We start from the raw sequence: 26,621 nt of genomic DNA on the forward strand, positions 1-26,621 counted from the left end.
AGATGTGGGCCTCTAGCTTTGGCGCGGTGGCCGAGCTAGTCTCATCCCTTGGATTTCTAGGGACGGCTTATCTCTCGCCATGAGGGTGCGGGATCACAACACATCACAACCGATGAGACAAGCAGTACACGAATCTTCGCCATATCTTCGTTCATACCTCGGAGGACAATGGTTGTTGAGCATCAACTTTGCTTCACTGCAAGTCTAAAGGTAGTGGGTTCGCATTGAGACAGGGAGTCATTGCAGACGGAGCATGGAGCCTGGTATGCTGTAGTAGATAAAGCACACCAAGGTAGCATTGGCAGAAGGCTTGCAAATGCCCTCAGTCAACAAAAGCCACCGGCATTATCAGCTTCGAAGAGTGGTCTGCCTAGTGCCCACTGCCAGCCCCAACACCTGGTCACGGACCTTTCAGTAGCATTGGGTTGAGCGATTTTCAGCCATTGGCAACCAGGTCTGAGTTTTTCCGGCTTATTGGTACTCGTCAGTCTCGGATGCCTTGGGAAGTTGGGAGGTGGTGTCCCCATCGCTGAAAAAAGCCTCAATTTTTTTATTTTTTTTTTGTTTATCATGGTTCCAGCTTTTCTCAGATCGCAGTCACGTGCCCTGGCGGCCAGAAGCTTTCGAGAAAGAATTCTTCGAAGCTTCCCCTCAACTCTTTTCCCCGTCTACTCCGGTCGATTTATCCACTTCCCCGCCTTTTAGCTATCTTTTTGACTTCATCGCTGGCTGTCATGCAGGGAGCGGCCACCTCCGACGAAGACAAACGGTGATAGTCGCCTCTTCGCCGTGCTGGGTGTCTTGCCCTGACTGGGAGGATGGAGAGTCAACAGGAGTCCGGTGGGCCGCTGATAACTGACCCTCCTTCTGACTGGAGGGCGAGGGCGCGATAAGAACCAGATAAATGAAGCTCCACCGCACAAGACGGGTGCCCTTATCGCTGATTCCATCCTCCTCAGTCTTGTGCTCTCATCTTATCACTGGCAGCCTTGCTATCATTCGGATGTCTCCGATCGGTTCCTGCGCTAGCTGTGAGCTCATCGATTGTACGTGTCATCTTATGCAGCATCATTGAATACTGAACAACTCAGGTGTACATGCCCGTTCACGCTGGGAGTTCGTTCTCGCTGGAGATCACCCAGCCATTTTCTGCAGCATTGCAACAGTGGAACCACGGAAAACAAACCGTGGCCGGGCTTGGCTAAATCACGTTAGAAGTGGGGATTCTTCAGCCAGAAGGCTGGTTTGGCACCAATACAACGACGATCATTGGCTTGCTGGATAAGCTGCTTCGACTGCCGATCGCTACTCCTAACTTATCAGCGCTGATCCTTCCTAATCAGCTCATCTATGGATGATGGATCCCAATTTTTCCTGCAGGTGGACTTGCTCATGGATCGGTGCTTGCCGACTGCTTCCCGATTGCTTCCCGCGCGAAGCCCAGGAAATTTCTACCAATTGTGACTCTATATAAGAGGTGTCGCGCAACCTCTCACTGGGAAGAAAGTGTGCTCTCTCACATTTCCGAACGCGCACAAGATGCAGCTCCTCCAATCCGTCACCGCGGGCTTCCTGCTCGCCGGCAGCTGCTTGTCTTCCCTGGCTACGGCTCGCTCTGTCCCTGTGCAGCAGCCCCGCGATGTGGCCGTGAGCCACACGCCGGCCAAGATCACCCCTAAGGTGTTCATCGTGTCGATGGTAAGCCCAGCAACTTCTAGCACAGCATGACCCCCAACTCACGATGCCTGCAGTTCGCGCCTGAGGCCGAGATCTGGTGGGGTATCCCCGAGTTCGATCTGTTGGCTCACAACATCACCATCCCTGGCGCTTCTCCCGCCTTCCCCGATGTCCACTGCACGGCGGACTACACCATCTGCCAGCTCATCACTGGTGAATCCGAGATCAACGCTGCCATCACCGTCGCGTCGGTCGTCTTCAACCCCATGTTCGATCTGACCAAGACCTACTTCCTCGTCGCCGGTATTGCTGGCGTCAACCCCGAGCGCGCGAGCATCTGCGACGTGACCTTCGCCCGCTTTGCCATCCAGGTGGCTCTGCAGTACGAGATTGACATGCGCGAGATGCCCGCCAACGCCACCACGGGCTACTTCCCCCAGGGCGGCTACTACGCCGACCAGTACCCCACCAGCATCTACGGCACGGAGGTGTTCGAGGTGAACGACGAGCTGCGCAAGATCGCCGCCGGCTTCGCCCGCAACGCCACCCTGGCCGACAGCGACGATGCCAAGGCCTACCGCGCCAAGTACGCCACCGAGGACGGTCTCTACCAGGCCGGCACCCAGGGCCCCTCCGTCCGCCTGTGCGACGTGACCACCAGTGACGTCTACTTCAGCGGCCGCCTGCTGGGCGAGGCCTTCGACAACACCACCAAGATCTGGACCAACGGCACCGGCGAGTACTGCACCACCGCCCAGGAGGACAACGCCACCCTGGAGGCCCTCGTCCGCGCCTCGAAGCACAATCTCACCGACTTCTCCCGCATCATCGTCATGCGCACCGCCTCGGACTTTGACCGCCCCTACCCCGGCGAGACCGCCCGCTACAACCTGCTCTACTCCACCCAGGGCGCCTTCGAGCCCGCCGTCGAGAACCTGTACAACGCCGGTATCAAGATCGTTGAGGGTATCCTGGCGAACTGGAACACCACCTTCGCCGCCGGCATCAAGCCCCGCAACTACATCGGTGACATCTTCGGCACCCTCGGTGCCACCCCCGACTACGGTCCGGGCCGTGCCCAGGCTCTCGAGGAGGCCGGCGCCATTCTCAAGAAGCGCAGCATGGGCAAGCGCTTTGTCCGTTTGTAAAGACCTAGAAATGCTTACGATCATGTGTGCGGATGTAATGATAGATTAGACCAATATAATATTACAGATTTGTATGAGACCAATGTTTGTGCATTCGACTACCTTCGATCAATCCTTTGAAAGCAAGGATAGCTGTTGGGATTATTTGATGTAAGATGAACTAGCACTCTCGTCTCTCATTCCTCCTGCGCAACTAAGGATAGCATAGGGGGCTTCAAACCTACGTCTCCAGCCCGACATTTTAAACCTTCGCCCCAAATTTAAGGTTGTCAAAAACAAGCTTTCCCTTTCTTCATAACCCAAAGCAGCTGAAAGACGAATGCAAGCAGCCCAGAGGGCGGAACTCCTCACCGAGACGGAAATAGCCATTGTCGAGATGCAAGCAAGGGACCACCTATTTCCGGTGCTGCCGACCTCGACCACTGAATTTAGGAATTGTGTGATGCACAATCATGTGGAGGGGCGAAAAGAAAACATTGTGATGTCAATCGAGCCTCCAAGCCGTGCTTCAAAAAAAAATGGACCCTATATTTAAGCAGCTTTTACTCGCCTTGTGTAAGTTAATCCTCACAGCAACACTTTCCACCCCGAGTATATCCATTCATTGAATCACAGATCTTCACTCTGCCTTTTGACCTCCGCTACCCCGTCACACCTCCGGCAGAACACACCAACGACCCGAGCGCCCTTCGCAACAACGCCACGGGCACCGATCTCGACCGGGAGGCGCTCGAGCGCCTCAAGATCCGCGAGCTCTGCGAGGGGATGGGGCAGCTACCGGGATGCCGCCGAGTTCGTTTTTCTTCCTAGCCCTGATTCTTGTATAAATTATACGTGAAGGCTATTGGCCTGATGCGGGTGGCAGAACTACCGCTCCATTTGCTTCGACGACGCCTACATTGCGACCTCCTGGAAGCAAGGCCCTATCGACGAGTTCATTGAGGCCTTGAAGGCCGGTTTCGCCGCGGGCTCGAACTTCATGTACATCATGCACCGGAGCTGCGGTGCCTCGGTGGAGGTCGACCCGGACCTGACCCGTGCGGTGTGCAAGATGAAGACCATCACCTGCCGCTTCACCTTCGATGGTGTGGAGATGAACAACGAGGCCGACTGCTGGTTCTTCTTTCTACTGGAAAAGCGTAAGGGCCGCTGGAGTGTTTGCTTCTATACCCTGCTCTTCGACAAGGACAAATTCGTCCCCGTCAACCTCGCCAAGACTTTTCGATTTCTGAGGAGGAGGAGGAGGTTGATGGGTTGCCCTTGGGTTACCGCTATCTCGCTTGGGCGGAGGGGAAGAGTGGGCGTTCTTCCAAGCTGAATTTGAATACCTGGCTAGTCATGGCCCCGAGCGAGATGTTTTGTATGGTAAGTGTAAGGATTGGCTGGAGGGTAGGGCGGTCAGGCCTGATCTTACCGGACCTGATGCGCCGGATTGAGAGCCTTAGGTTATTCAGAACAACACGACCTGGATGGCGAGGATGACTATCGAGGATGACATATTTTCCAGATTAGTCAAAGGGACACTGCTGCGCACAGTTTCTTAGTGCCTTCTTCTCGTGTTAAATGACTATTATTGTTTTATTGTTGGCTGTTTCTCTCAATTCGATAATAGATTTACTTTTATGCAAATGGAAGAGCGGATTATAGGATACAAGTTCTATATAAGAGAAATCGACTGCGTGGCTGCGTATCCAGGTATACGGCCAGAAACAGAGGTATGCTAGAGCATGCAGAGGTAGGTAGCAATGTTCCAGGGAAGATGGGTTTCAGTAACTGGCTAGTGTGCACCCCAATGCCAAGCAGACGTTGTATGGATACGGGGAAGGATTCAAAGCGCAGGCTTTACACTGGCTTCCGCCTCCTCAAGATCTCGGTATGTAACGCGGTTTAGAGCTCTACCTGACACCCAGCCAAAGATAAACCCTCGGTGATCTACACGAACTGCCGCTTCGACGTGCCGAAATACTCCATACTGGTGGATGAGGACCACGGCCAGACGTCGAACCCATATATAGGCTGATTAGGGCACGAGGTCCGCCCGGTGTTTTACCCGGCGTGGACCGAGTTTGTGGTGGTTAAGCTTACTTTGCGGCGCGGAAACTGGCTTCATCTCAAGGTACGCGAACTTAGCCTGGTCTCATATGCATGCTGTTGGAATCGGGCTGTTAGAGCCGAAAGAATGGGTAGTTTTGCTCATGCCGCAAAGACCATCCATCCCCCAAATGCGGGGATTGAGGGGGTCTCGGCTCCACATTCGGGAATTTCGAGCTCTACTGTAGGTAGAGCATAACTACAAAGCATGTACAATACCAAGTGAGTTTACCCTCCTTCAGCACCAGATACCTCGATCGACAACCCAGCCTCAAAATGCGGCGCTGGATTCTCCTCTCCTCCCTCCTCTTCACCGCCACCCTCAGCACCAATGCACCCCCCCACACCCCACACCACCAATACACCAACCCCATCCTGCCCGGCTGGCACTCCGACCCAAGCTGCGTCTTCTCCCCCACCCACAACAACACCTTTTTCTGCACGAGCTCCTCCTTCCTGACCTTCCCAGGCTGCCCCATCTACGCCAGCCGGGACCTCCAGCACTGGACGCAGGCCAGCGCCGCCGTCCACCGCGCCAGCCAGCTCCCCGCCCTGCGCGACGACACCAACCAACAAACCCTCGGCCTCTTCGCCTCCACCTTACGCCTGCACGACAAGACCTTCTACCTGATCACCGCCTGGGTCGACTCCGACTCCCCCAGCACCCCGCAGTTCCTCCTCTTCACAACGACAGACCCCTACAACCGCACCGCCTGGTCCGACCCCCTGCCCATCGCGAACCCGACGGGCGCCATCGACCCGGATTTCTTCATCGATGCCGACGGCACGATGATCATGGCACACTCCGGCTCGCCCATCCGCGCCTCGGTCGTCGATCTCGCCACCGGCACCGCAAGCACCCCGTTCCCCCTGTGGAACGGCACCGGGGGCAGCAGTCCCGAGGGGCCCCATCTGTACCGCAAAGACGGGTGGTATTATCTGTTGATCGCGGAGGGGGGCACGCAGCTCCACCACGCGGCCACGCTCGCGCGGTCCCGGAACTTGGTGAATGGGAGCTGGGAGGCGAGTCCCCACAACCCCCTCGTGAGTAACGCGCACACGGACGCGTATTTCCAGACGGTCGGACATGCGGATTTGTTTGCTGATGCAGACGGGAACTGGTGGGGGGTGGCGTTGGCGACGCGTGGCGGGCCGCGGTTGTATAAGGAGAGTGTGTATCCCATGGGCCGGGAAACGGTGCTGTTTCCGGTCTGGTGGGAGGATGGCGGGTGGCCGGTTGCTGTGGGGAGGGTGGGTGGGCGCATGGAGGGGCCGTTGCCGTCGGTGAGTTGTGGGGGGCAGGGCCAGGGACTGGAGTTTGTGGGTGATGCGCGTGAGGTGGTGGTGTTCAAGCCGGGGAGTACCTTGCCGGCGGAGTGGGTGTTCTGGCGCGCGCCGGTCCGGCCCTGGGATTATGTGGTTAGTCCGCCGGAGAGACCGAATGTACTGCGGTTGATGGCCAGTCGGGCCAACTTGACGGGCGATGAGGGTTTCCGGGCAACGGATGGGTTGACGTTTGTTGCGCGGAGGCAGACGCATTCGTTGTTTCGGTTCGAGGTGGATGTTATGCTGGGTTTTGCTACCGGGACCGAGCAGGAGGATGAGGTTGGCGTTACCGCGTTCTTGAATCAGGGGCAGCATGTTGACTTGGGGGTGTATTATGGGGTGTCAACAGGTGCTGGGGTGGAAGCAGGAGCTGCAGCGAAGGGGAATGCAACAGGGTTGTATCTGCGCTTGCGGACGACGGTGTCGGGGAAGACGGGACTTGCAGGCCGTGTACCTGAGACGGTGGTGGTAAAGGTTCCGGACAGCTGGGATAAGGGAGGTTCGGTGAGGCTTGCCATTCACACGGTGAATACTACACATTTTGCGTTCAGTGCGGCACAGAAGGGGAAATCGAATGAGGGATTGGTGCTGGGGGTGGTGAATACTACATTCATCAGTGGGGATGGGGCGGGAACTGGTGGGTTATCGTTCTTATGATTCTGCTTTGGGCATTGACTGACGTGGTCCACCGTATAGGGGCCTTACTCGGGGTTTATGCGACGACCAATGGCGGACTGCATGCGATGGAGGCGTATATCAGTCGATGGGGGTATTTTGGAGAGGCACAAGAGATTGACTATGGGGAATTTATTCCTGCAGGAGATGAAGGGTGCTAGATTAGTGGCGCGTCATCTCGAACCTAGATCGTCCGAGGAAGATAGCCTTATGGCGAGTCATGATTTTAGAATCGTTCCTCAGCTTCCCTTCAGTGACTCTCGCGACGGACGCACCAAGCCAGAGTCATCAGCAAATCGTAGCCCTAATCTCGTGGTCCTCGCGTTCTTCCCCCTCCACCCATCAATCAAACTTGACAGGAGCAACCGGAAACCACACAAAAGACCCCTAGAAGTAAACCCAGTATTCTACAATTAACCAACAAAGACCAAAAATGCCCCCTCCCCTTTTTCCAACCTAATCCGACCTCAACTCCTGCACCAACCCCACAACATCCACAAAACTCCTCTCCACGAACTCCCCAACCACCTTAGGGATATACCCGGGAAACCCCCGCACGATCTGCCCCAGCGTCCCCCACGACAGCTCCCCCTCAGTATCAAACGGCAGCGTCCCCGCCAGCCCCGTCGTATTGAATGAAGCATACACCATCGGCACCTCCGCAAACGATACCCCAGCCCCAACAACCACCTCATCCAAGCCCTCCGCACTCAACAGCCTGGCATTCCCCACCGCCGCCATCGCCAGCGGCGCCTCGGCGTTGACCGCGTACGTCCGCGCCGCGGCCACGTTGATCTCGTTCGATTCCCAGTACGCTGCTTCCGGGGTGTTCGCGTCGGGCATATCTGAGTCCACGCACTTGTTAGTTGGGGGTTGCGTCGCACCATTTGTTAAAGACGCGATCTAGCAGGCTTGAGATCCACCTAGCTATGGGTCAGGGAAAGAAGGGACTAACAAGGCCACGAGGCAATATGCAACGTCTCCGTTTGCGCCTGGACATTGAACGTCATCGAGGGGTGGAAGTGCTCCCAGCACTCTAGCAATCCCCAGCGACCGTACGGCGTCGCAATCACCTGCAATCCGTCGAGGGTACCGTCCGACCAGAGGGTGCGCTCGCCGCCGGAGGGGCGGAGTTTATGTCGTAGGAGTAGTGTCTCCCCGGTTGGGGAGATCAGGGCCTGGGCCATGAAGATGTGGTTGGCGATGCGGTGGGAGAAGGCGGGGACGACGTAGATGCCGTGGGTTTGGGCGGCGGTGAGGAGGCGGGTCCATTGCGGGCTGGGGATGGTCAGGGAGTTGGCGAGGTAGGAGGTGAGTTGGGCGGGGGTTATGCTGGTGTTGCTGGCTAGGCCTTTGGGGTAGCTGTTGCGTTTTTGTGGGGTTAGTTGTGGATTGCGAAGGGGGTTTGGGGCACGGGGGCTCTCACCCTGGGAACCAGAGTTCGGGGAAGACGATCAAGTTGGCGCCGTTGATGGCGGCCTCGGCGATGTAGTCTACTGCTTTGGCGACGGTGGCGTTCAGGTCGAAGGGGTTGTCCGTCCAGGTCTTGTTCATGACTGGCAGGGGCCAGTTGGCGGGTGGAGCACGGACTACCGCTACCGTGAGGTTGGTGTAGTCTTTCTGGTGGATGGCGGTGGCATGGCAGGTGCTGAGGAGGTGGAGGGCAAGGAGGTGGAGGGCCCGCATTTTCATTGTTGGGTAGGTTGAATAGAGGAAGATGTGTTGTCGATTACCAGCATCAAACCTGTACTTATACTTCTTCCTTCCCCGATAGTGATGTGCGATCTTGCCATCGTGTCTGTACTGATATCTTGCTATCTGCACCTCCCTGATACCCAGGTAAACTGACAAGATAAGGATCATCGGCATCCCGGGGTTTGTGATGCTTCCCTCACGCAGTTCAAATCCCGTGCCGATTTCGGGAGCTCTGGGACCTGACTTAACCTTCTATAGTCAATACTCGAAGGGCCGGTTATTCTCACTACCGGACTGTGGAGCCCTAAGATAAGCTTAACCAGTGTGTGTATACTTTCCTGGTACTATAATCGAGGAATGCATCATATTGGCCGAATAACCCTCCCGTGCCCCGGATGACCTATTTCCCGGACCCGTCTTCAATCCAGCTTACACTTAGACTGCTGGGCCTTATGGTTCAACTGCTATCTGGAATTTTCTTTATCGGGCCTAGAAGACTTTTTGGGGGAGGGGGGGGTCATTATGGATTGGCGGGGTCCTGCTGAATTATGTCTCATTATACGTGCAAATAATTGCCTCATTGTAGCTAGCACCCGGCGCAAATGTGTACTGCATTGGTTATGAAAGAATGTGGTATGGGGTTTTGGCTAATGACTAAAGCATATGGTTCAATCCTCATGCGACGCAGTATTTGACCTACATAGAATAATTCATTCCACCAATCAGAGGTTAGGTTCTGAAGAAATGCTCCAGCCCAAGCCACACTGAGATCTCAACTGCAACCCAGCTATTACTCACAGAGCATTCCATGTCCAAGATCTCCAGCAACACAGTTGGGCTGATACCTTAGACTCTAGAAGACCTTGAACCAATCAAAGGCCGCCGGGCCGCACCACTGCATTTCCCGCTCACGAACCCCGGGCCGCGGGCTCGTGCATAAATCTCCCGTTTTAGGTTTGTTGCAGAACTCTCATGCCCGAATCAGGCTTTAATGATCATTTAATCTTGTTTCAACAGTCTATCATGCACGAGAGATGAATTTCCCTGCTGAGTTGCATCATCAGCCTCTAGATTTCCGGTTAATATGAGGTGTGCCAAGCCGCTTCTTACGGAGAGTCAGTCCAGGTGACAACAGCTGCAACGCTATTCCAATGCTCGTGCCCTGAATCAAATCATCATACAGTCTTCTAAACCTGTAGACGTGCATTTTCGTTGAGGCAAGAAGGTATTCTTGCAAAGTATACTGCAGAAGACATCACTCGACATGAGACTGTACGGAGAAAGCATATATATAAGTTGAGTCGAAGTTAGTAGGAAACCCTATCTCTGAACTACAGCTTCCATTCAAAATACCGCACAGACACCCATCTCCTATCAGAGCTACCACAAAGTCATCACAGACAAATTAACACCCACACCCATGCCCAACACCGCCACCCCAGAAGCCTGGCGCACCAAAACCATCGAATGGATCCGCTCCTCCACCCCCGAACAACGCAAACAATGGATCGAGCAAGCAGGATTCAACCTGTTCGCCCTCACCAGCGACCAAGTGTTCATTGACCTCCTCACCGACAGCGGCACAGGAGCAATGAGCAACAGCCAGTGGGGCGCGATCATGACGGGCGATGAGTCCTACGCCGGCTCGTCCTCCTTCCACCGCCTCCAACGCACAGTCCAAGACCTCTTCGGGCTAGAGCACATCCTCCCGGTACACCAGGGCCGCGCCGCGGAGAACGCACTGTTTTCAGTGCTCGTACACGAGGGCCAGCTCATCCCGGCCAACGCCCACTTCGACACCACACGCGCGCACATCGAGTTCCGCAAGGCCACCGCCGTCGACTGTCTGCCGGAGGGGGCGTACGATGTGACCGACAGCAACAACCCGTTCAAGGGCAACATAGATCTAGACAAGCTGCGCAATCTCCTCGAATCCCGCCACCAGGATATCCCCTTCGTCGTGATGACCATCACCTGCAACACGAACGGCGGGCAGCCGGTCAGCCTGGCCAACCTGACCGCCGTGAAAGAACTCGCGGACCGCTACGGCAAGCCCCTCGTCATCGACGCGGCCCGCTTCGCCGAGAACGCGTGGTTCATCCAGCAGCGCGAGCCCCAGTATCAGAATATGTCGATTCGTGAAATCACCCAGAGGGTCTTCGCGCTAGCGGACGCGATGCTCATGAGCGCCAAGAAGGACGGGCTGGTCAACATCGGCGGGTTCCTGGCCACCCGGCGCCGTGAGTGGTGCGACCGGGCGCTGGAGTATGTGATCCTCTTCGAGGGGTTCCGGACGTACGGGGGTCTCGCGGGGAGGGACCTGGGCGCGTTGGCGGTGGGCTTGGAGGAGGTGGTTTCCGAAGAGTATCTGCGCTCGCGCATCGGGCAGGTCCAACGGTTCGGGCGGCGGTTGGTCGAGGCGGGGATTCCGATTCAGTTGCCGGTGGGCGGGCATGCGATTCTTATAGATGCGGGCAGGTTCCTGCCGCAGGTGCCGCGCGAGGAGTATGTGGCGCAAACGCTGGCAGTGGAGCTGTATGTTGAGGGTGGCGTGCGCGGGGTGGAGATCGGGACGTTGCTGCAGGGCCGGGACCCTGAGACGGGCGAGGAGCGCTTCGCGGAGACGGAGTGGGTGCGGTTGGCGGTGCCCAGGAGGGTGTATAGCGATGCGCAGCTGGAGTATGTGGCGCAGGCGTTGATTGAGGTGTATCATCGCAGGTCGGAGATCACGCGGGGATTGCGGATTGTGGAGGAGAAGCCGGTGTTGAGGCATTTTACGGTCCGGTTGGAGCGGAGGGAGTAGGCAGAGTGTTATCCTACATGGAATCAAAGTAATACTTTGCAGAAATTATGGCACTTACCTGTGAAAAGAAAAAAAAAAGAAGCAGAAAAGGATGAAGGGAGAAAGGGAAGACAAAGACTTGAATTGAATCTACATCACCGTACAGTACTTGACCCCAAGGGAACAACCCGCACAGCCAATATGTTACAGAATGAACCATAATCCCAGGCCAGCGCTTCCGCCTTCGAAATGCGCATCAAATCCTTCCAACTAAGTCCGATATCCCCCGCAGCCTCTCTCCACCCGTCCTGTGAGATATCCTCGATGACCTCCACGCACAAATGCCCTTCCCCCATATTTTGGTCCCCACGGTCAGGCAGCTCATTCACAATGAGGACGAGGTCAGTAAACTGCGGCCCGGACCGTGTATCCGGACCCTGCCACCGCAGGATATTTGTCAAGGCGTTCGGATCCCTCCGCAGCAGCTCCATCGGCACCGCCAAAGCCACCTTTGGCTCCTCCATCGCCATCCTCAGCCGATCGAACTCTCGAGGCCATCTTTTAGCACACTGCTCCTCTTGGGACCACCAAATGTCCCCCCCCGAAGGGCTCCAACGCCACTCGGTTCCCCACCGCACCACCTGCTGCTGCTCCTGCTCGGCCCCATTGGCGCTGGTGCTGCTGGTGCTGCCCCCTGCCGGAGAGGACTCGCAGTACCGCTGGTACTCTGCAAGTGACAGGAACAGCGCATCGCCCACCAGCCCGTCTAGGGCCTGTGGAGCGGTGAGCGCCTTCCGCTCCCAGTCGAAGAAGAGGGCGCACCGGCGTGGGTTGGCGCAACGCGAGTGCTCCTCCAACCAGACGCCTCGTCGTTCCTGCTTGGTGATATAGGCGCTTGCAGCGGCGCGAGCCTCCCGGTTCACCTGGAAGTGGCGGATGGGGTATCGCACCCTGAGGGTCGTCAGTGCACCCTCCTCGCCCTCCTGGTCGTGACCCGGTTCTAGGACAGCACGAGCCTGCCAGTGGTGTCGCTGGATGGGGTGGAGGATGACCTTTCCTGGGTCGATGAGCTCCCCGGTAGAGCGAGGGATGTGATCCAGGGAGAGTTTCCAGATCATGTCGCGGAGCTCGAAGGGGAGACAGGGGAAGAGGGAGAAGGAAGCCGATGAAGACATTGTTGGTTGGCGGGCAGTGGATTGAGGCTGTATGGGTGGAAGTACTTCGTTTCTGCTGGTAGGTGTTTGGTTGTGGGTTGAGGATCAGATGTGACTGCTGTGTATAATAGAACATCGAGCGCCAGATCCAGCAAGCAGAGCAATCTGACTGCTTAAGTATTCTGTATGTGTCTTTTCTTGGTGCATGATGAACGGGCTTGTGGGCTATGATTCTCGTCAACGTAGCGTGTTCGTCACAAAGGGGATGAATGCCCATTGTTCTAGACAATTACTGCCCTTGTCTGAAGACAATAAAGCCAGGTCACGTGTGTCGACGGCTTATACTTCTCATTGACCCAATCAGGTCGCATTGATCGCTCTTCCTGCGTGTACAGAGATGAAGTCGTCGCTCACGCTTGTTGCGATAATTGCCACTACCTTCTGGTAGACCAAGAGCCAATTTTCAAATCAGACAACAGCGTGGGTATACCAGACGGCACATCGTTTGTATATTGATGGGGAATCGAAGAATTAGATCATGTACTCGATGCAGTCTTGCAAATCATCTGGGCAGAAGGAAAGTGTGATATGCTACACTATGAGAAATGCCTGGCAAGCGGCTGTAACTACGACAACAAAGAGCTAAGCACAGTCTCTCGTCTACGTTTGATACCACGCGTACTCCTAGGATAAAGTCAATTTCCAATTCGCATTAAAAGGTCTCCTAAGCCCCTACCCACCAGAACAACTACAAGCTCTAATGGCAGGCTAGCTTTTTGCCCATCACAGCTTGCATCCAGAACAGCAAGAACCATCTTCTTAATAACAAGCCCCGTCGAAAGCTACAACCACTGGAAAAGCAAGAGCCGGGATAATGTAGGCACACCCTCCGGGGAGGGATGTCCTCTACGCATCCTCGTAGAGACAGACCATCACCCAGACTCCAGACCCCTCATCCTCACAGGCCGAACCTCAAGCCCTCTACCAATACTATGCCCTTGTTCCGAGTGGCCCCCCTCACCGCCACCAATCGCATACTCAACCGCCCGCTCAATCACCTCATAGACCCCAGGATCAAACAACCTCTCCCCAGCAGTCCAGTGGGTTCTCGGGCAATCCCAATAGACAACCATCGCCCTACCCTTATCCCGATACACAAAGCCCACCGCCCCCCGCTGCGCTCCCTCCAGCGTATCCGGATCATCGACGACCACAAAGATCAGTCGCAGGCGACCCACGTCGTTGAGAATCGCTGCTAGAGCGGGGGCATCGCGGCGCAGTGCTTACAATGGCACGAGCAGGGGCACAGGCACTTTGCTCTTTGGTTCTCCCTGGGACTTGAGCTTTGGAGTACCGTTTTGCCCCCTGTGGGGGTTCAGGCTAGCAGCATGCGGGGTTGGATTGGAGTGGCTGTTGTTTTTCTGTCGGGTGGGGAGGTTGGAGAATGACCGGGGCGATGATATTTCTCCACTGCGGGTAGGGAGGTTGCGGGCGGGGACTTTTTTAACCTTGGGAGTGGAGGGAAGGCCCTGGCTTGGAGGCTTGGGTTTCTTCATGATGTTTGTGACTTGGCGGGGGATTGGTGGGGTTGGCATTGTGCTGGATTTGGTTGGGTTTTGTTTGCTGTAATGGGGGATGGGTCACTCTCTTAGACATTTATTGACTCTGAATCTTAAATCGAGTCTCGTTGGAGGGTTTATAGTTCTTGATATAATGGTTCGGTTATGGTAAACGTTTAGCGTTTGCAAGGCTAGGCAATCCAACTTGCAGGGTGTCTTCCGTTCATCGGGATTGTGTCAAGGGATAGAAACTAGGTGTTGAATGTCAGGCAATCCTTTAATGAGACAATGAGAATGATTGTATGCCAATTTCTGTCGGGAAAAGTTATACTGCTCTTAGCCAGTGCCGAGTCCAAAGGAATGCATAGGCAGCCCTAACTCTCGGAACATACCATCCACCCATTCAATACCCCAACCAAGGCATCCCATAGGTCGACTCATTCAGCGAGAGAAGATCCCTAAATCCACCGACCCCGCCAAAGCCTCGTATCCCTTGACATTGGGATGCAAGTGATCCCCCGAATCAAACTCCGCCCGCAGCACCGCCGGATCCTCCGGATCCCTGAGCACGGCATCGAAATCCAGCACCGCGTCGAACACTCCACCGTCCCGGATGAATGCGTTCACCCGCTGCCGCGTCCGCTCCCGTTCCGGGTCGGAATACGGCTGCACCACCGATGCATTCGCCGGGGTCCCGAAGGGCGTGATCGTCGCCGCGAAGACCGGGATCCCGACCGCGTGGAGCCGGGTAACGATCTGGCGGTAGGCCCGGATGAGCCGGTCGCCGGTGATGGTCTGATTGGTGGGCGAGGTGTCCGCTGTGCCGATGTCGTTGACCCCTTCGAAGAGGATGGTCCAGTGGACTTGGGTGTGGGCGAGCACGTCGCGGTCGATGCGCGAGAGGAGGGAGGGGCCGAGGCTGTCGTGGAGGATGCGGTTGCCGCCGGCGGCTTGGTTGAGGAGGGGGATTTGGGAGAGGGATGCGTTGGGCTTTGAGGATTGCATGCGCGCGAGGAGGATGTCGGGCCATCTGAGTTTTGATTAGCTTTGGGCTTGGGTTTGTGTGGGTGTGGGTATGGGTGTTATTATGGACGGAGAGGTAGAGGGTTACCGGTTGTTCTTGTTGTTGTCACTGCCTCTCCCGTCGGTGATGCTGTCGCCCAGCAGGGCGCAGGCTTTGACTGTGTTCGGTAGGAAGGCCTCAACGGTGCTTATGAAGTACCTGCCTTCTGTTAGTGGGAGATTTCAAGAGAGAGGGGTCAAGTACCAATGCTCCACGCTGGCTACGGATGGGTCTGTGAAATTGGTTATCCCGATTGAGTTTCCAAACTGCATCCACGAAGTTGTGCGACTACCCGGGTGGGAGGTGATGGCTCCGCCTGATTGACCATTTGCCAGATAGATATCGACCGTGATGGTCGTGTTCAGCTGGGTGGAAGGTAGTTGGATCGGGTCCGATACAGCTAAGCTGCCAGGAGGAATGATAATGCTATCAAAGCCATCAAACAGGATGGTTTGAACTGTGTCTGGAACGATGACGCTTGTACCAAGCTCATTCTGCAAAGGAAGGGCCAGAGACACATTGGCGACGTCGAGATCCTCCACACCAAAAGCGTTCGAGAGCCGAAGACGAATCGTCGAGGCAGGATGAGTGAGTCGCAGGGTCTGTCGAATTGTTGTGTTGAGGAAGATGGTGGAACTGGAATTCTTTGTGGGGATGAGTTGCATGAAGCGCGACTGCAACTGTAACGGATACACTTACAAATGGCTGCGGAGGAAGATTGGCCGGCTCGGTCAATTGCGGCATGGCAGTCCAGATATCGACCCAGTGTGAAGACTGAGCGGCTGCAAGGCCAGAGACAAGTGCGGCTGCTGCCGTATAGCCGATAATCTGCATGGTGATATTTCTTATTTTTGGGGGATGCTGTGATGTTCTTGCAATCCGCGCCCTTACCATATTTATACATCGGAGACACCAAATAAAGCATTCTGGCTAAATGGGTAAATGAAAGGGGGGGAAAGCTTGACATTCCACCAAACCCGTGCAGATCACTCACAATATGCGGGGAAACAGAGGACAGGTCTATTCAGGCAATATTTAAGTAAGTAAGAGGTATTGCAGACATGATTGCCCATCTGTGTTCGAGCAGAGTTGTGGGATGATGCCGAAGTTGGACTTCGCTCCATCCCGCATCAACAAAACCAAGAAAGCAATGGCCACCACACTCTCTTAATCGAACTCTTATGTCGAGGACTGAGGATTTATCTCAATACTTATCTTGTCTGGCACGCAACATAGTCTCAGAATTGACTCGAACCACATTGTGAACCTGCCACTGTGAGTTGCCTCCAATGGACTGGGTGGGTGGGCCTCGAATCCTTGTCTCGAAAGCGACACATCGAACAGAAGCGTTGGGAGAGAATATTTCTTTCAGGAAAATGATTTAGCTTGAGACTGAAATGAAAAGTGTCAAGCTACCTGCTACTATGCTCAGAGAGAGTGTAATGCGACAAGTGAGCTTCAGATTGTCATATCGGCGTCACTGACAATTGGCATACGACAAACGCAGCAAGCAGGCACTAAACATAGAAATGGCCGGGTGGCGCAATGGTAGCGCGCTGCCTTCCGGTTAGGGATGTGGCAGTGGTTGCGCGTTCGAGTCGCGTCTCGGTCGTTCCTTTTTGCTTCTTCCAGCATCTATTTGGATCCATTCTCCGACTGCATTCACTCACCCCACCTGGCACTTTAGCCCTATCTATCCCATCGATCTGCTTTTTGTGTTCCTAATGTCTCACTCAGTACTACGTAGATGTTCCACCTGCGGACGAGAAGCAACCCTCAACGGCTATCGTTATTGCCATCAACGCAGCTGATCGCATACGTTCATAGAACAATTTACTCGGTTTAATCAAAAACTCCATCACCATGAATCCTGGAAAGCTCCCTTCATGGCGAAAAGGGTTTCCCAGTAACTCCACTCCCTGGACACCAAAGCCACCTTGCCGGTTCCCAACAATCCCCCACCCCCCCGACAAGGAAAAACCTTCTCGTTCTCACTAACCTCCACTAACCAAGATCCAATCCCTTCGAGTATAGGACAATGAATCTTCTATCTCAACAAAGAGCCTCGATATATTCCGCGCGACATTCCGGGAACCAATATCTCCACCGAGTATCGTCACCAACTATGAAAGAGACACATTCGCCCAGCGATGGTATATAAGTACTCTATGGTTCGCTGTGGGATTATCGCATGTATCATACCACACGGGTATACTTCTGAGCATACACTTGCCGTCTATCGAACAGCAACTGTTTTCAAGAAGAACCGAATCAGTTGACCATCATGTCGGATAATTATTGGAACCAGCCCGGTCAGCGTACCTCGTGCAACTCGCGGGGTCACCGGGGTCCACGGGCTCAGCAAGCTTCACAGGCACAGCAGCCTCCGCAGGCACAGCAGCCTCCACAGGCACAACAACATCCCCAGGCACAGCAGCCTGCGCAAGCCCCTCAGGCACAGCAGCCTCCGCAAGCGCAGCAGGCTCAACAGGTGCAAGTCACGGCAGAGGACGAGGACGAGGGCGAGGAGGCGGACCCGAATGGGCAGGTGGCCCAGGGAACTCAGCAGGCTCAAGGCGGGCCAAATGCGCCGCACGCAGGAAATGCGGCGAGCGCTGCGCTTCCGCCAAACACACCAAACCTGCCTGCTCCGCCAAGCACACCGAACGTAGTACTTGTAAACGGAGTACACGGCGCAAATCAAGTGAACGGGCCAACCCCAGCTACCGGGGTTCACGGGGTACTAGCTAGACCAAACCCCCAAGTGAACGGGTTAGTCCCGGTAGTCAGGCCAAACCCCCCAGTAAACGGGGTTAACTTTGTTAACGGGGTAAATCCAGTAGCTAGGCCAAACAGCCAAGTGAACGGGTTAGTCCCGGTAGACAGGCCAAACCCAAACCCCGGGCTTGTCCCCGTAAATGGAGTCAACTCCCAACGAGGTATACAAGTACGAGGACCGTTCCAGCGGGTCGGGAACCCGGACTACCAGATCCGCTACATGCTGCTCAACGAGACCACAGCCTGGACGGCCATTCGGTGGCTGGCCCCAGGCCCCGTCGACTGGCATGGGGCGCCGGTGGATGCATTGAATCTGGAGTTTCGGTTGGTGCGGCAACGGTTCCCCCACGCAGTGACGCTGCACGGCAGCATCACGCAGTCGCCAATAATACGTCTTTTTCGCGAGGCGCGGCCCTGGGCCGCCGGCGTCGAAGTCCCGATCCGGGATACCCAGGTGGTGGCGGAGAGTAGGGACCTAAACTTGATGGATCCCGCCCATATGCGCCTGATCGGTGATTGGAAGCGTGCTATTCCCATTAATCCGGTGACCCATCGGTGAGGTCTTGGCTGACTTGTAGGTCCTACCGGCGCGGCACAGTCTCCTTGCGATGCCACGGTAAATGATAGGCCTTTTGTTCGGTGGGGTAGCTAGTTGTGATGCTTACAAACCTGTACAAAAAAGAAAAGATCACAATAAAATCAGTTAACTAAAAAGAAGTTCTTAAGTACTGCATTATTAATCAGTAACAATTTAATATCCTTAAAACCTGGTATTAGTTTACATCATGTTAGATTTCTATATAAACAGTTTGATTATGTATGTTTATACCGCTCCATCTTGAGAAATAGTAACATCTTAAATATAGGTTATGGAGCTTATCTATAACAGGGATCTGAAGTTTATAACAGGGATCTAAAGTTATACTGCCATCTGCTCCTATGTCGACGCTGATTCGTTGGGGTTACAATCCGGTCTCACACGTCATTCCATTGTCAACCCCTCCTGTCATGAAGTTGTATATCAGACTCTTAAGCCTGGGGGACTTAGATTCTCAATAATCAGTCTTGCAATAAGCATGATAGTGCTTTTGCCTGGCCTAACACACGGTGTTCTACTCCGTTATAGTAGTTCATCGCATCTAATTTACATTATGGATAAACCATACTTTTTTTAAGCTGAAACAAGAGATTACTCTGAAATAAGTATAATCTACTTTATTCTTATATCTTATACATATCATCTACTACTATATCACAGGACCGGTCTGCAACCTACCTACTAGTTGCAAATCATAAGCTAGTACAGGCCAGGCAGAAAATATGTACTATAAATATCATTGAGATCTGCTTTTTCTTTTCTTAGAATAGCACATCTTTGTCTAAAGTGATCATACTTTCATCCATATTAGTGCACAGTTAGATCAGGACTCCGTGGTATGGTGGTATAGATATGCCTTGGTTGTGGGTGGTTGTCCGTCAGTCCGCATATCCAGAGAAGAAATGACTTAACAATCAGTGTTTTTAAATGTACTTGTACCAGGATATAACAACGAGTTTCCTCTCTGAACAAAGACATATTGGCCTAGTCCGTGTATCGGCCTGAAAATCTCCCTCTCTAAAGACGTTCATCTCATGAACCAACAACCAAGCAGACATATTCGCCGGTAAAAGATGTCTATAAATACTCCCTGGTTTGCAGTGGATTCGGTGATGCATTGAAACTCACATCAACTGCATACCATACACTGCATTCACCTGAACAGCAACCAACTGCAAGAGAAACCATAATTGATAACAATGTCAAGGTCATACTGGCACATGCGTGGACAGCGCAATACGCGCAACTCGCAGAACCGGCAGGACCAACAAATTCCTCAGCCTCAGGCACCTCCTGCTCCGCAGGCTCCGGTTTTGCAGGCTCAGGCATCACAGGCTTCGGCTTCACAGGCTCGTCAAGTTCCTCAATCTCAGCTAGCTCAGCGAATGCAGGAGGCTATGGGGGATCTACAGGCTATACTGCAGGCTTCTCAGGCTTTTCAGACTCGTCAAGCTCCTCAAGCCCCTCAAGCTCCTCAAGCTCAAGCCCCTCAAGTCGCTCAAGATCAGCAGCCTCCGCAAGCTCCTCAAGCTCAGCAGCCCCAAGCGGATCAACAGCGCGAGCAGTGGGCACAGCTCCAGCAAGTTCCGGAGGATACAGTGCTACTTAGGGCGAGCAACGATCCAGACACCGCAGCAGAGGATGGGCAGGATGGGCAGAACGGGCAAGAGGCTGGCGCTCTGCATGAGCCGGATGGTCAAAATGTACCGCCGCCACCGCCACCGCCACCAAGACCAAGTGAAGGCATAGCAAGGGAAGCCCGCTCGGTGATCTGGATCAACCAAATCACCAGGGAAGACGGGACGGTCTTCGACGATTCGGTAGCACCAGCACCCTGGGGGTTCCAGCGGCCTGGGCACCCGGAATACATGGTCGACTGGATGCCTGTCGGTTCGGCCACAGTGTGCCCGGTCATCTACTGGCTGCAGTACCCGTATCCCGACTGGAACGGGGCGCCGGTCGACGCGCTTGACCTGGAGTTCCGCCGCGTGCGGGCCCTGTATCCCCCCAATGTGACCCTTTACGGCGTGATTTTCCGGGGCCGATGGGCGCGTCTCTACCGCGAGATGAGGCCCTGGGCGGTCGGCGTCGACGCGCCGATCCCGGACACCCTGCTCGTGCAGGAGAGCTTGGACATCAATATGAAGGAGGAGGCCGGGCTACAGCTCTTCGCTGCCTGGAGGTACTCCCTGCCCGAGAACGCTCGCCGTAAATGTAATGATTTCCTTGCCTTTTATTGACGGGCTTCTACTGACTTGTGGTTGTCTCAGGCAAACTAAATCTTTGCGATGCCAAAAAGATGTAGGCCTCTTTGTCGGTAGTAGGAGAGCTTAACTGTCGTGTCTACAAGCATATCCAAACAACAAAAAGGCGGTAACAGTAAGGTAAAACCAATCAAGAAAAGATAAAGCAGGTTGACACTTACAAGTGACGACATAGAACCAGGTATCGGTTTTCAACATCTCAGATTTGCATTTACGCAGTCTATCTTCAGTTTATCTCCTGTAATCTTCCCACTAAGAAGCAGCAATACCTACCTAGGAGCAAGTTTGAAAGACTTATCTACTGCCTTCATCTTACATCGAAAACAAAGACCACTCTTTTCTAATCACTTTCGGAGCTAGAAGAATATGCCATCCGGGAGTAAGCGGGAGACGCCCCCTCTCAGACCTTATTTCCGAATAGCAATACCTTCGGTGTCGGAAAAAAAATCCTAATAATCCTAATTTAAGACCCTAACAACCCTAATGCACTTATATAGCTATAGGGGGCATTTTGAAGAGCTTTCCCCACGGTACCTGAATAGACTCATTACTTCTAAGAATGTCTTCATCAGAAATGCCGAAATCACTTGTCCTGATTGTCATTCTCATCAGCGACGTAGGACACATTGGCTGCGATGATGGCTGACTTTCACGGACCCAGACTCCCTTTCTCGCCCCCTCTTTCATCCCCTGCGAAGTACCGTGGGTAAACCACAGACTACTAGGGGTGAAATGGGAAATGCATGCACTGAACTCGGGGGCCTTGGCATCTGGCTCCTCCTTGATTTTACTAGTTGCACTGCATAGGACGGCACCAGCAGCGATAAAACTATGTATATATCGATGCGACTCTACCGCTTCACGAATATTCTGTCAACACGGAGTATACTCGCGAGACATTGTGAGGAAAGGCGACATTAGAAGCATAGCCAGCACTAAGCATAAAAGGAGCTTATATCCTCATATAACGACCCTCGTCCAGATCATATCTCCACAACCTGAGAGTAATCCAGACCCCCTTTGATGACCGCAATGTCCGAATTGTACGCAACCAGAATATTTCGCTGACTGAGAGAGCATACAATATTCCGTATGCCCGAGAACCAGTCGTAGGGTATGAAGAAATGCCGGGTATATGAGACACGCTGCTCTCGAGGCTGATCGAGGTCGAAGCTGTTGACCCATGAATGGGTGTCCAGGAAAACGACTCTGGTTTGCATGATGACGCCAATGACATGGGTGACATGATGGCTAAGAGACGCCAGCTTAGCACTGAGTGGATTGCTGTAGCTTGAATCCTCACGATCAGACCAGATAGCCGGAAGACTAGTCTCCCCTTTCTGTAGATTCCTGGCCTGCTCAGTCTCGGAACTCAGAGAGAGCTTTGTTGCATTATAGAAATAAAGCCCGCACGTCTTAGCTGGTCCATTCGGCTCGGATGCCTCGAGGAGGAAGTGTCGAGACCCTTGGCACAAGAATGGGTGGATACTTTTCCAGTGATGACCTGTCAGGTTGATGTCCAGGCTGACAGTTGCGACTTCAGACCAGCCACTCCAGCAGTGGACTCGGACTATCGCTCCCTCTACACAAATCAGATGATGTTCTGATTCTGGATGCTGAAGCCACTTCCGCATGCCTTGTGCTTCTGGGTGCGCTCTCATGGCCTCCTGCTGACCATCGATGGTCCAAAGATAATCAGTCTGGCGCGTGGATACAAGAAACTTTCCGTCTGCTTCCCCTACCAGAACCTGCGTGATTGCATGGTTGCTGTCGAGGCGAATATCGAACAGTAGGGCTTCGAGAACCCAGCCTCCCTGACGCCGGCGCTCCATCTTCCACGCGTGTATCTTATTCGACGTGTCAGCGCTCATAATAATTTCCCGGCTGGGCCACCAGGCCAGGAGATGGACGCTTGAATTATGCCGGTATAAGGTGCGGACGTAAGAGCCAGTTTGCATATTGTAGAGACATACAGATCCATCGTCTTTACTGCAGAAGAGTGCCTGTTGTTGTGTGTCGACTGAGATGGCCACGACTTTGGGTTTCGCATCCGTCGTGATTGCTTCGACAAATGCAATGTGCATGTGTTCGCTGCTGCTATCGCCCGCTGAGTCATGAACCAAGAGTGCAGGCTGCCAGACGTTGCATTCTGAGCCCCTGACATCCGCAAGATGGAGTCCATCTTGACCAAAAGCCAAATGTCGGATATGTAGCTTCGTTGATTGTACTTGGTACAGCAAGGTCAGCGTTTCGAACTCATATATCTGAATTGTACCTGAACCGACAGCCCCTGCAAGTAGATGTCCGTCTGGACTAGCTGTCAATGTGTGACAATTTGCTCGAACACTCGAGATGACTTCGTCTTGGAACGGATTCAAGAGAATAAGCTCTCCATCAAGGTAGGAAGCCACAAGTCGATCGATGGCAGAATTCGGGTCAAACACCACAGCTGTGACCAAGTGGGTGCTCGTTTCCCCGTTGGCTAACTTCTTTCCACAAGTGCCAAAATAGGCGTCCTCAAGCAGGTCCCATAGCACTATAGGTCTTCCGCTGTAGGCGACAGCCATCATTTTATGACCGACAGATATCGATAGAGCAGACGGCGCACGCTGTGCGTGCCTGATCATATCAGCCGAGTCATTCCATGGTTTCCTCGTATTACTGGAAGCATCAGCATCGAGCTTCCAGGACGTGAGAAAGTTCTTAGCAGACGCAACCAGCAGCAAGTTGCCATCAACAACCATATGGATAGGCTGTGGCGGAGACTCGAAGCTCTGTAGGAGCTTGCGACTGCGAATCTCCCAGACTGCGATGGACTTCAGTCCACAAATGATGATGAGCTCTGATGGTCTGGTGATCTCGAGGAATCTAACGCCCTCATTATGCTGTATCACACCCTGTTCTTGACATGTTGCAGTGTGATATATTGCGACCATGCCAGTATTTAGACCCACAGCGAAAAAGCTCTCTCCGTAACAGATCGCGGTGGTCTGACCTTTTTGAAACTTCATACAGGAGAGCCTGTCATCCCAGTTGCTCTTGCCAAGTCCCGACACCTCTACCATTTTCCCGGGGCTTGGTGTCTTATAGATTGTTGATTCGCTGGGACAAAAAGGAAGAATTAGCGAGTAGATTGCACTAGGAGATGCAATAAGAGCATCGGCGAATTTCGCCGCTACTCGAGCCAGGTCCATTGCCCAACCTCTGATTATGGGCAATTCGTGACAAAGCGGCGATCTCTGCAGAGTGCAAGAATCGGCATATTTTGTGAGATGTTTCGCCGTGCGAATGAGATGAGTAATGTCTTTTGTCTTGGCGATCACCTCTATCCAGGAAAGAATGTTTGCTCTCAGGAATCTCATCACGAGTTCCAGTACAGTGTCAGCCAGCGGGTCCGCTCTGGATAAGTGGTAGGAAAAGGCCGCGCAAGCGTATGTGGAAAACCTGCTGCGGACCTGGGAAGACTTAGTGATACCGCGCCTGCCCGTTCGGGGCGGTCTCATTTCATCGGTAGTCAGATATAAAAGGCAGGCTTTAGCGAGTTGCGTGTTGGCCTTGACCTTATCGACGGCAAACTCGGATTCGATGTCGCCACCGCAGAGGAATTCACGGATACTTTCATGGGTCACCTGCACTCTTTGAAACTTGTCAATCGTTAATAATTGACCACACAGCGCCATTATGCTTTCCTCGAGCTTGGGAAGACTATCACCGATATCTAGCTCCAATGCGGATCCCAGCTCATCGACATGTAACGGCCGGATCGTAGATGTTACCCACGTCAGGATGGCTTTCCCTAATCTTCGATTCCGCGGCTCTCGAGTCATAGAGTCCAGAGATCTTTGGTATAGAAGCTTTATTTCTCTTGGAACATCATCTAGGACTTGGCCCATCTCCTGTTCTGTATAGGTCTTGGACAATTCGTTGAGAACGAGCACTGTCCACAGAAAAGACCCTTGCGACTTCTCCATGATCTTGTTAATGAGTGGGTCCCGATTATCTGTCACATCAATCGCCAATGACTTCGCTCTTTCTTCCACGACAAGTTTGATGTCTGCCAGTGTGTCGGCGGTCATCATCCGCTCAACAGCGCATCCTGCTAGACCTGGCATTGAAAGTTGTTTTCCTAGCTCTGGAGTCTCTCGGCTAGTGATCAGAATCCTTAGAGGAATGGACGAATCGAGCTTGGCCAGCATGGTGTCGAAGAAGTGAGAGATTGACGCACACTCATCCAGGGCATCGATTACCCAGTAATGTGGCTGACGTTCGGCCTGGAAAGCACCGGATAGAAATAACTTTCTCCAGAGGATACGTGGATCCTCATTGTCGATGCGGACATTATCATTCCTCATGGCTAGAATTATATCTCGTACCTCAGGACTTATACATGCCATCTGGAATGCCAGAGATCGCAAGCACGCACTGAGTCGAGACTGATATTTATCCGCGTGCTTGAAGAAATAGAAGCTGCAATTGGCTTTCGTTTGGCGCAGCTGGTTGATGATGTAGCCTGCAAGAACAGATTTCCCTGCTGCGGGCTTTCCGGTCACCAGCAGTATCATCGGAGCATTCTTGTCGAAATCCTTCCACCTTGCGTAGGACGGTTTCATCTCGAACCACGCGCAAGTCCCAGGCATGCGTGTATCCTCGACCAGAATGAGGTCATCGTCGGCCTGGTCGCAAAAGCCAATATATTCTCCCAAAGCTTTGATCTGCTCCTTTCGAAGCCCGTCTTTTGAGCTGCGTTCTGTCACTATCAGTGCCTTGTTCCATTGATGTTGCTGTAGAGCATACCGGAATTGGATATTTTCGCCACCGTAGAAGCTAAGGCGTTCCGCACAGTGATATATTTAGGGTCTTTTAGGCCTTCAAACTTGCAGATCGATCGATGATCCGCACCCAAGGGGATCTGCTGCTCGTCCGGATAGCCCAGTGTCGCCGAATTGGGATCGACAATCAGTGCTTTGAATAGACCCACGCTGAGCTTATATGTCTCGTAGAACGACAAAAGCTCTATCTTTCCGGAGTACTGTCGAAAGTCTTCGTTGATTGATTGCAGTGTCTGAGAGCCGCGCTTGAGGTCAGAGACATAGGCCCGGCGAGAATAGGTTATGTGCAGTATATTTTCTAACAGCTTGGCCGAATCAGAGCCTCTATGTGGCGTGGCGAAGAAGTAAATGGCATAGAATCGTTTCAACAAGGCCTGATACTGGGGATCTTGAGTCGCGAGCAAGTAGGTCTTCTTGATGACCAGTCCTCCCATGCTATGTCCTAAAAGTACCATGGGAGTTTGCTTAGAGCCCAGATGAGGAGACGTGCTCAGCTCACCCAGTAGAGACTTTGCAAAGTGGTATATGTCTAGACAATTGTCCTTTCCTTTTGACCAGTCTGAGTCATAGCCAAAACTGTGAACTCGCACATGTGTGAAGGCAGGGTCTTTCGGGAGCCATTCTTGCGGCCAGTAGTGCGAGATCGACCCTGCCTTGCTCCATGTCTTTCTCGATCCACCCCCGAGACCATGTACAAAGATGAACTCGATAAGAGGCTCTGCTGGAGAGTGAAGCAGATTCAACCCAAGAGGTCCTTTCAAGTCATTGTTACCGCTTTCCGTGGCGAAGAATGATTTCCCGGAGGAATTATCACCAGGGCTGCTTCGACCGTATCGAGTCACAGAAGATGAATCGGTCTCTTTACTGAGGAAACTCTTGATTGATTAGGAATTTTGGGGGTCACGTAAGCAATGTTGCCGCAAGTTAACATTGCGCCTGTGTAGAGACTGCACACTTACCATGATGTTTGCCGCATCCTGTT

At 53.4% G+C, this 26,621-nt stretch overlaps 10 protein-coding genes and 1 non-coding gene across 11 annotated transcripts; 7 read left to right on the top strand and 4 right to left on the bottom strand.

Moving 5' to 3' along the window:
* The first annotated feature begins 720 nt into the window (after positions 1 to 720).
* Positions 721 to 1,698, top strand: ASPACDRAFT_1905781 (uncharacterized protein). Its single transcript, XM_020198820.1, has 2 exons — positions 721 to 1,046; positions 1,092 to 1,698. The coding sequence occupies exons 1-2, from the start codon at positions 905 to 907 to the stop codon at positions 1,283 to 1,285; spliced, it is 336 nt and encodes a 111-aa protein (XP_020053262.1). The 5' UTR covers positions 721 to 904; the 3' UTR covers positions 1,286 to 1,698.
* On the top strand, positions 1,540 to 4,143 carry ASPACDRAFT_46448 (purine-nucleoside phosphorylase; the record flags this gene model as incomplete). The annotated part of the gene is made up of 4 exons (XM_020201782.1): positions 1,540 to 1,698; positions 1,752 to 2,813; positions 3,441 to 3,617; positions 3,691 to 4,143. The coding sequence occupies 4 exons, from the start codon at positions 1,540 to 1,542 to the stop codon at positions 4,141 to 4,143; spliced, it is 1,851 nt and encodes a 616-aa protein (XP_020053263.1).
* A 1,049-nt stretch (positions 4,144 to 5,192) lies between these two features.
* ASPACDRAFT_46449 (uncharacterized protein) lies at positions 5,193 to 7,078 on the top strand (the record flags this gene model as incomplete). Its single annotated transcript, XM_020201783.1, has 2 exons — positions 5,193 to 6,879; positions 6,939 to 7,078. The coding sequence occupies 2 exons, from the start codon at positions 5,193 to 5,195 to the stop codon at positions 7,076 to 7,078; spliced, it is 1,827 nt and encodes a 608-aa protein (XP_020053264.1).
* A 295-nt stretch (positions 7,079 to 7,373) lies between these two features.
* ASPACDRAFT_33940 (uncharacterized protein) lies at positions 7,374 to 8,603 on the bottom strand (the record flags this gene model as incomplete). The annotated part of the gene is made up of 3 exons (XM_020200003.1): positions 7,374 to 7,762; positions 7,873 to 8,279; positions 8,344 to 8,603. The coding sequence occupies 3 exons, from the start codon at positions 8,601 to 8,603 to the stop codon at positions 7,374 to 7,376; spliced, it is 1,056 nt and encodes a 351-aa protein (XP_020053265.1).
* A 1,429-nt stretch (positions 8,604 to 10,032) lies between these two features.
* On the top strand, positions 10,033 to 11,415 carry ASPACDRAFT_63242 (tryptophanase; the record flags this gene model as incomplete). The annotated part of the gene is made up of 1 exon (XM_020203859.1): positions 10,033 to 11,415. The coding sequence occupies one exon, from the start codon at positions 10,033 to 10,035 to the stop codon at positions 11,413 to 11,415; it is 1,383 nt and encodes a 460-aa protein (XP_020053266.1).
* A 134-nt stretch (positions 11,416 to 11,549) lies between these two features.
* Positions 11,550 to 12,569, bottom strand: ASPACDRAFT_46452 (2EXR domain-containing protein; the record flags this gene model as incomplete). The annotated part of the gene is made up of 1 exon (XM_020201784.1): positions 11,550 to 12,569. One exon carries the CDS (start codon positions 12,567 to 12,569, stop codon positions 11,550 to 11,552), a length of 1,020 nt encoding a protein of 339 aa, XP_020053267.1.
* A 1,612-nt stretch (positions 12,570 to 14,181) lies between these two features.
* On the bottom strand, positions 14,182 to 15,971 carry ASPACDRAFT_81092 (SGNH/GDSL hydrolase family protein). The gene is made up of 4 exons (XM_020205797.1): positions 15,870 to 15,971; positions 15,375 to 15,814; positions 15,219 to 15,329; positions 14,182 to 15,137 (listed from the first exon to the last, which is right to left on the bottom strand). Exons 1-4 carry the CDS (start codon positions 15,912 to 15,914, stop codon positions 14,549 to 14,551), a joined length of 1,185 nt encoding a protein of 394 aa, XP_020053268.1. The 5' UTR covers positions 15,915 to 15,971; the 3' UTR covers positions 14,182 to 14,548.
* A 730-nt stretch (positions 15,972 to 16,701) lies between these two features.
* Positions 16,702 to 16,782, top strand: ASPACDRAFT_t259. The gene has a single exon. It is a non-coding gene; the product is annotated as a tRNA-Arg (tRNA).
* A 672-nt stretch (positions 16,783 to 17,454) lies between these two features.
* On the top strand, positions 17,455 to 18,507 carry ASPACDRAFT_63245 (uncharacterized protein; the record flags this gene model as incomplete). Its single annotated transcript, XM_020203860.1, has 1 exon — positions 17,455 to 18,507. The coding sequence occupies one exon, from the start codon at positions 17,455 to 17,457 to the stop codon at positions 18,505 to 18,507; it is 1,053 nt and encodes a 350-aa protein (XP_020053269.1).
* A 1,238-nt stretch (positions 18,508 to 19,745) lies between these two features.
* Positions 19,746 to 20,851, top strand: ASPACDRAFT_1859018 (uncharacterized protein; the record flags this gene model as incomplete). Its single annotated transcript, XM_020197644.1, has 2 exons — positions 19,746 to 20,760; positions 20,817 to 20,851. 2 exons carry the CDS (start codon positions 19,746 to 19,748, stop codon positions 20,849 to 20,851), a joined length of 1,050 nt encoding a protein of 349 aa, XP_020053270.1.
* Positions 20,852 to 21,793: 942 nt separating this feature from the next.
* ASPACDRAFT_63247 (NACHT and WD domain protein) lies at positions 21,794 to 26,601 on the bottom strand (the record flags this gene model as incomplete). Its single annotated transcript, XM_020203861.1, has 3 exons — positions 21,794 to 25,557; positions 25,605 to 26,514; positions 26,599 to 26,601. 3 exons carry the CDS (start codon positions 26,599 to 26,601, stop codon positions 21,794 to 21,796), a joined length of 4,677 nt encoding a protein of 1,558 aa, XP_020053271.1.
* Between the last annotated feature and the right edge of the window lie 20 nt (positions 26,602 to 26,621).

Source organism: Aspergillus aculeatus, assembly GCF_001890905.1.
Source record: "Aspergillus aculeatus ATCC 16872 unplaced genomic scaffold ASPACscaffold_15, whole genome shotgun sequence".
Lineage (NCBI taxonomy): Eukaryota > Fungi > Ascomycota > Eurotiomycetes > Eurotiales > Aspergillaceae > Aspergillus > Aspergillus aculeatus.

Coding starts and splice junctions, on each gene's coding strand:
- ASPACDRAFT_1905781 (XM_020198820.1), top strand. CDS start 905: ATGAAGCTCCACCGCACAAGACGGGTGCCCTTATCGCTGATTCCATCC. Junction 1,047..1,091: donor TAGCTGTGAGCTCATCGATT/GTACGTGTCATC, acceptor TGAACAACTCAG/GTGTACATGCCCGTTCACGC.
- ASPACDRAFT_81092 (XM_020205797.1), bottom strand. CDS start 15,914: ATGCCGCAATTGACCGAGCCGGCCAATCTTCCTCCGCAGCCATTT. Junction 15,815..15,869: donor ATCTTCCTCCGCAGCCATTT/GTAAGTGTATCC, acceptor ATCCCCACAAAG/AATTCCAGTTCCACCATCTT. Junction 15,330..15,374: donor GTAGCCAGCGTGGAGCATTG/GTACTTGACCCC, acceptor AACAGAAGGCAG/GTACTTCATAAGCACCGTTG.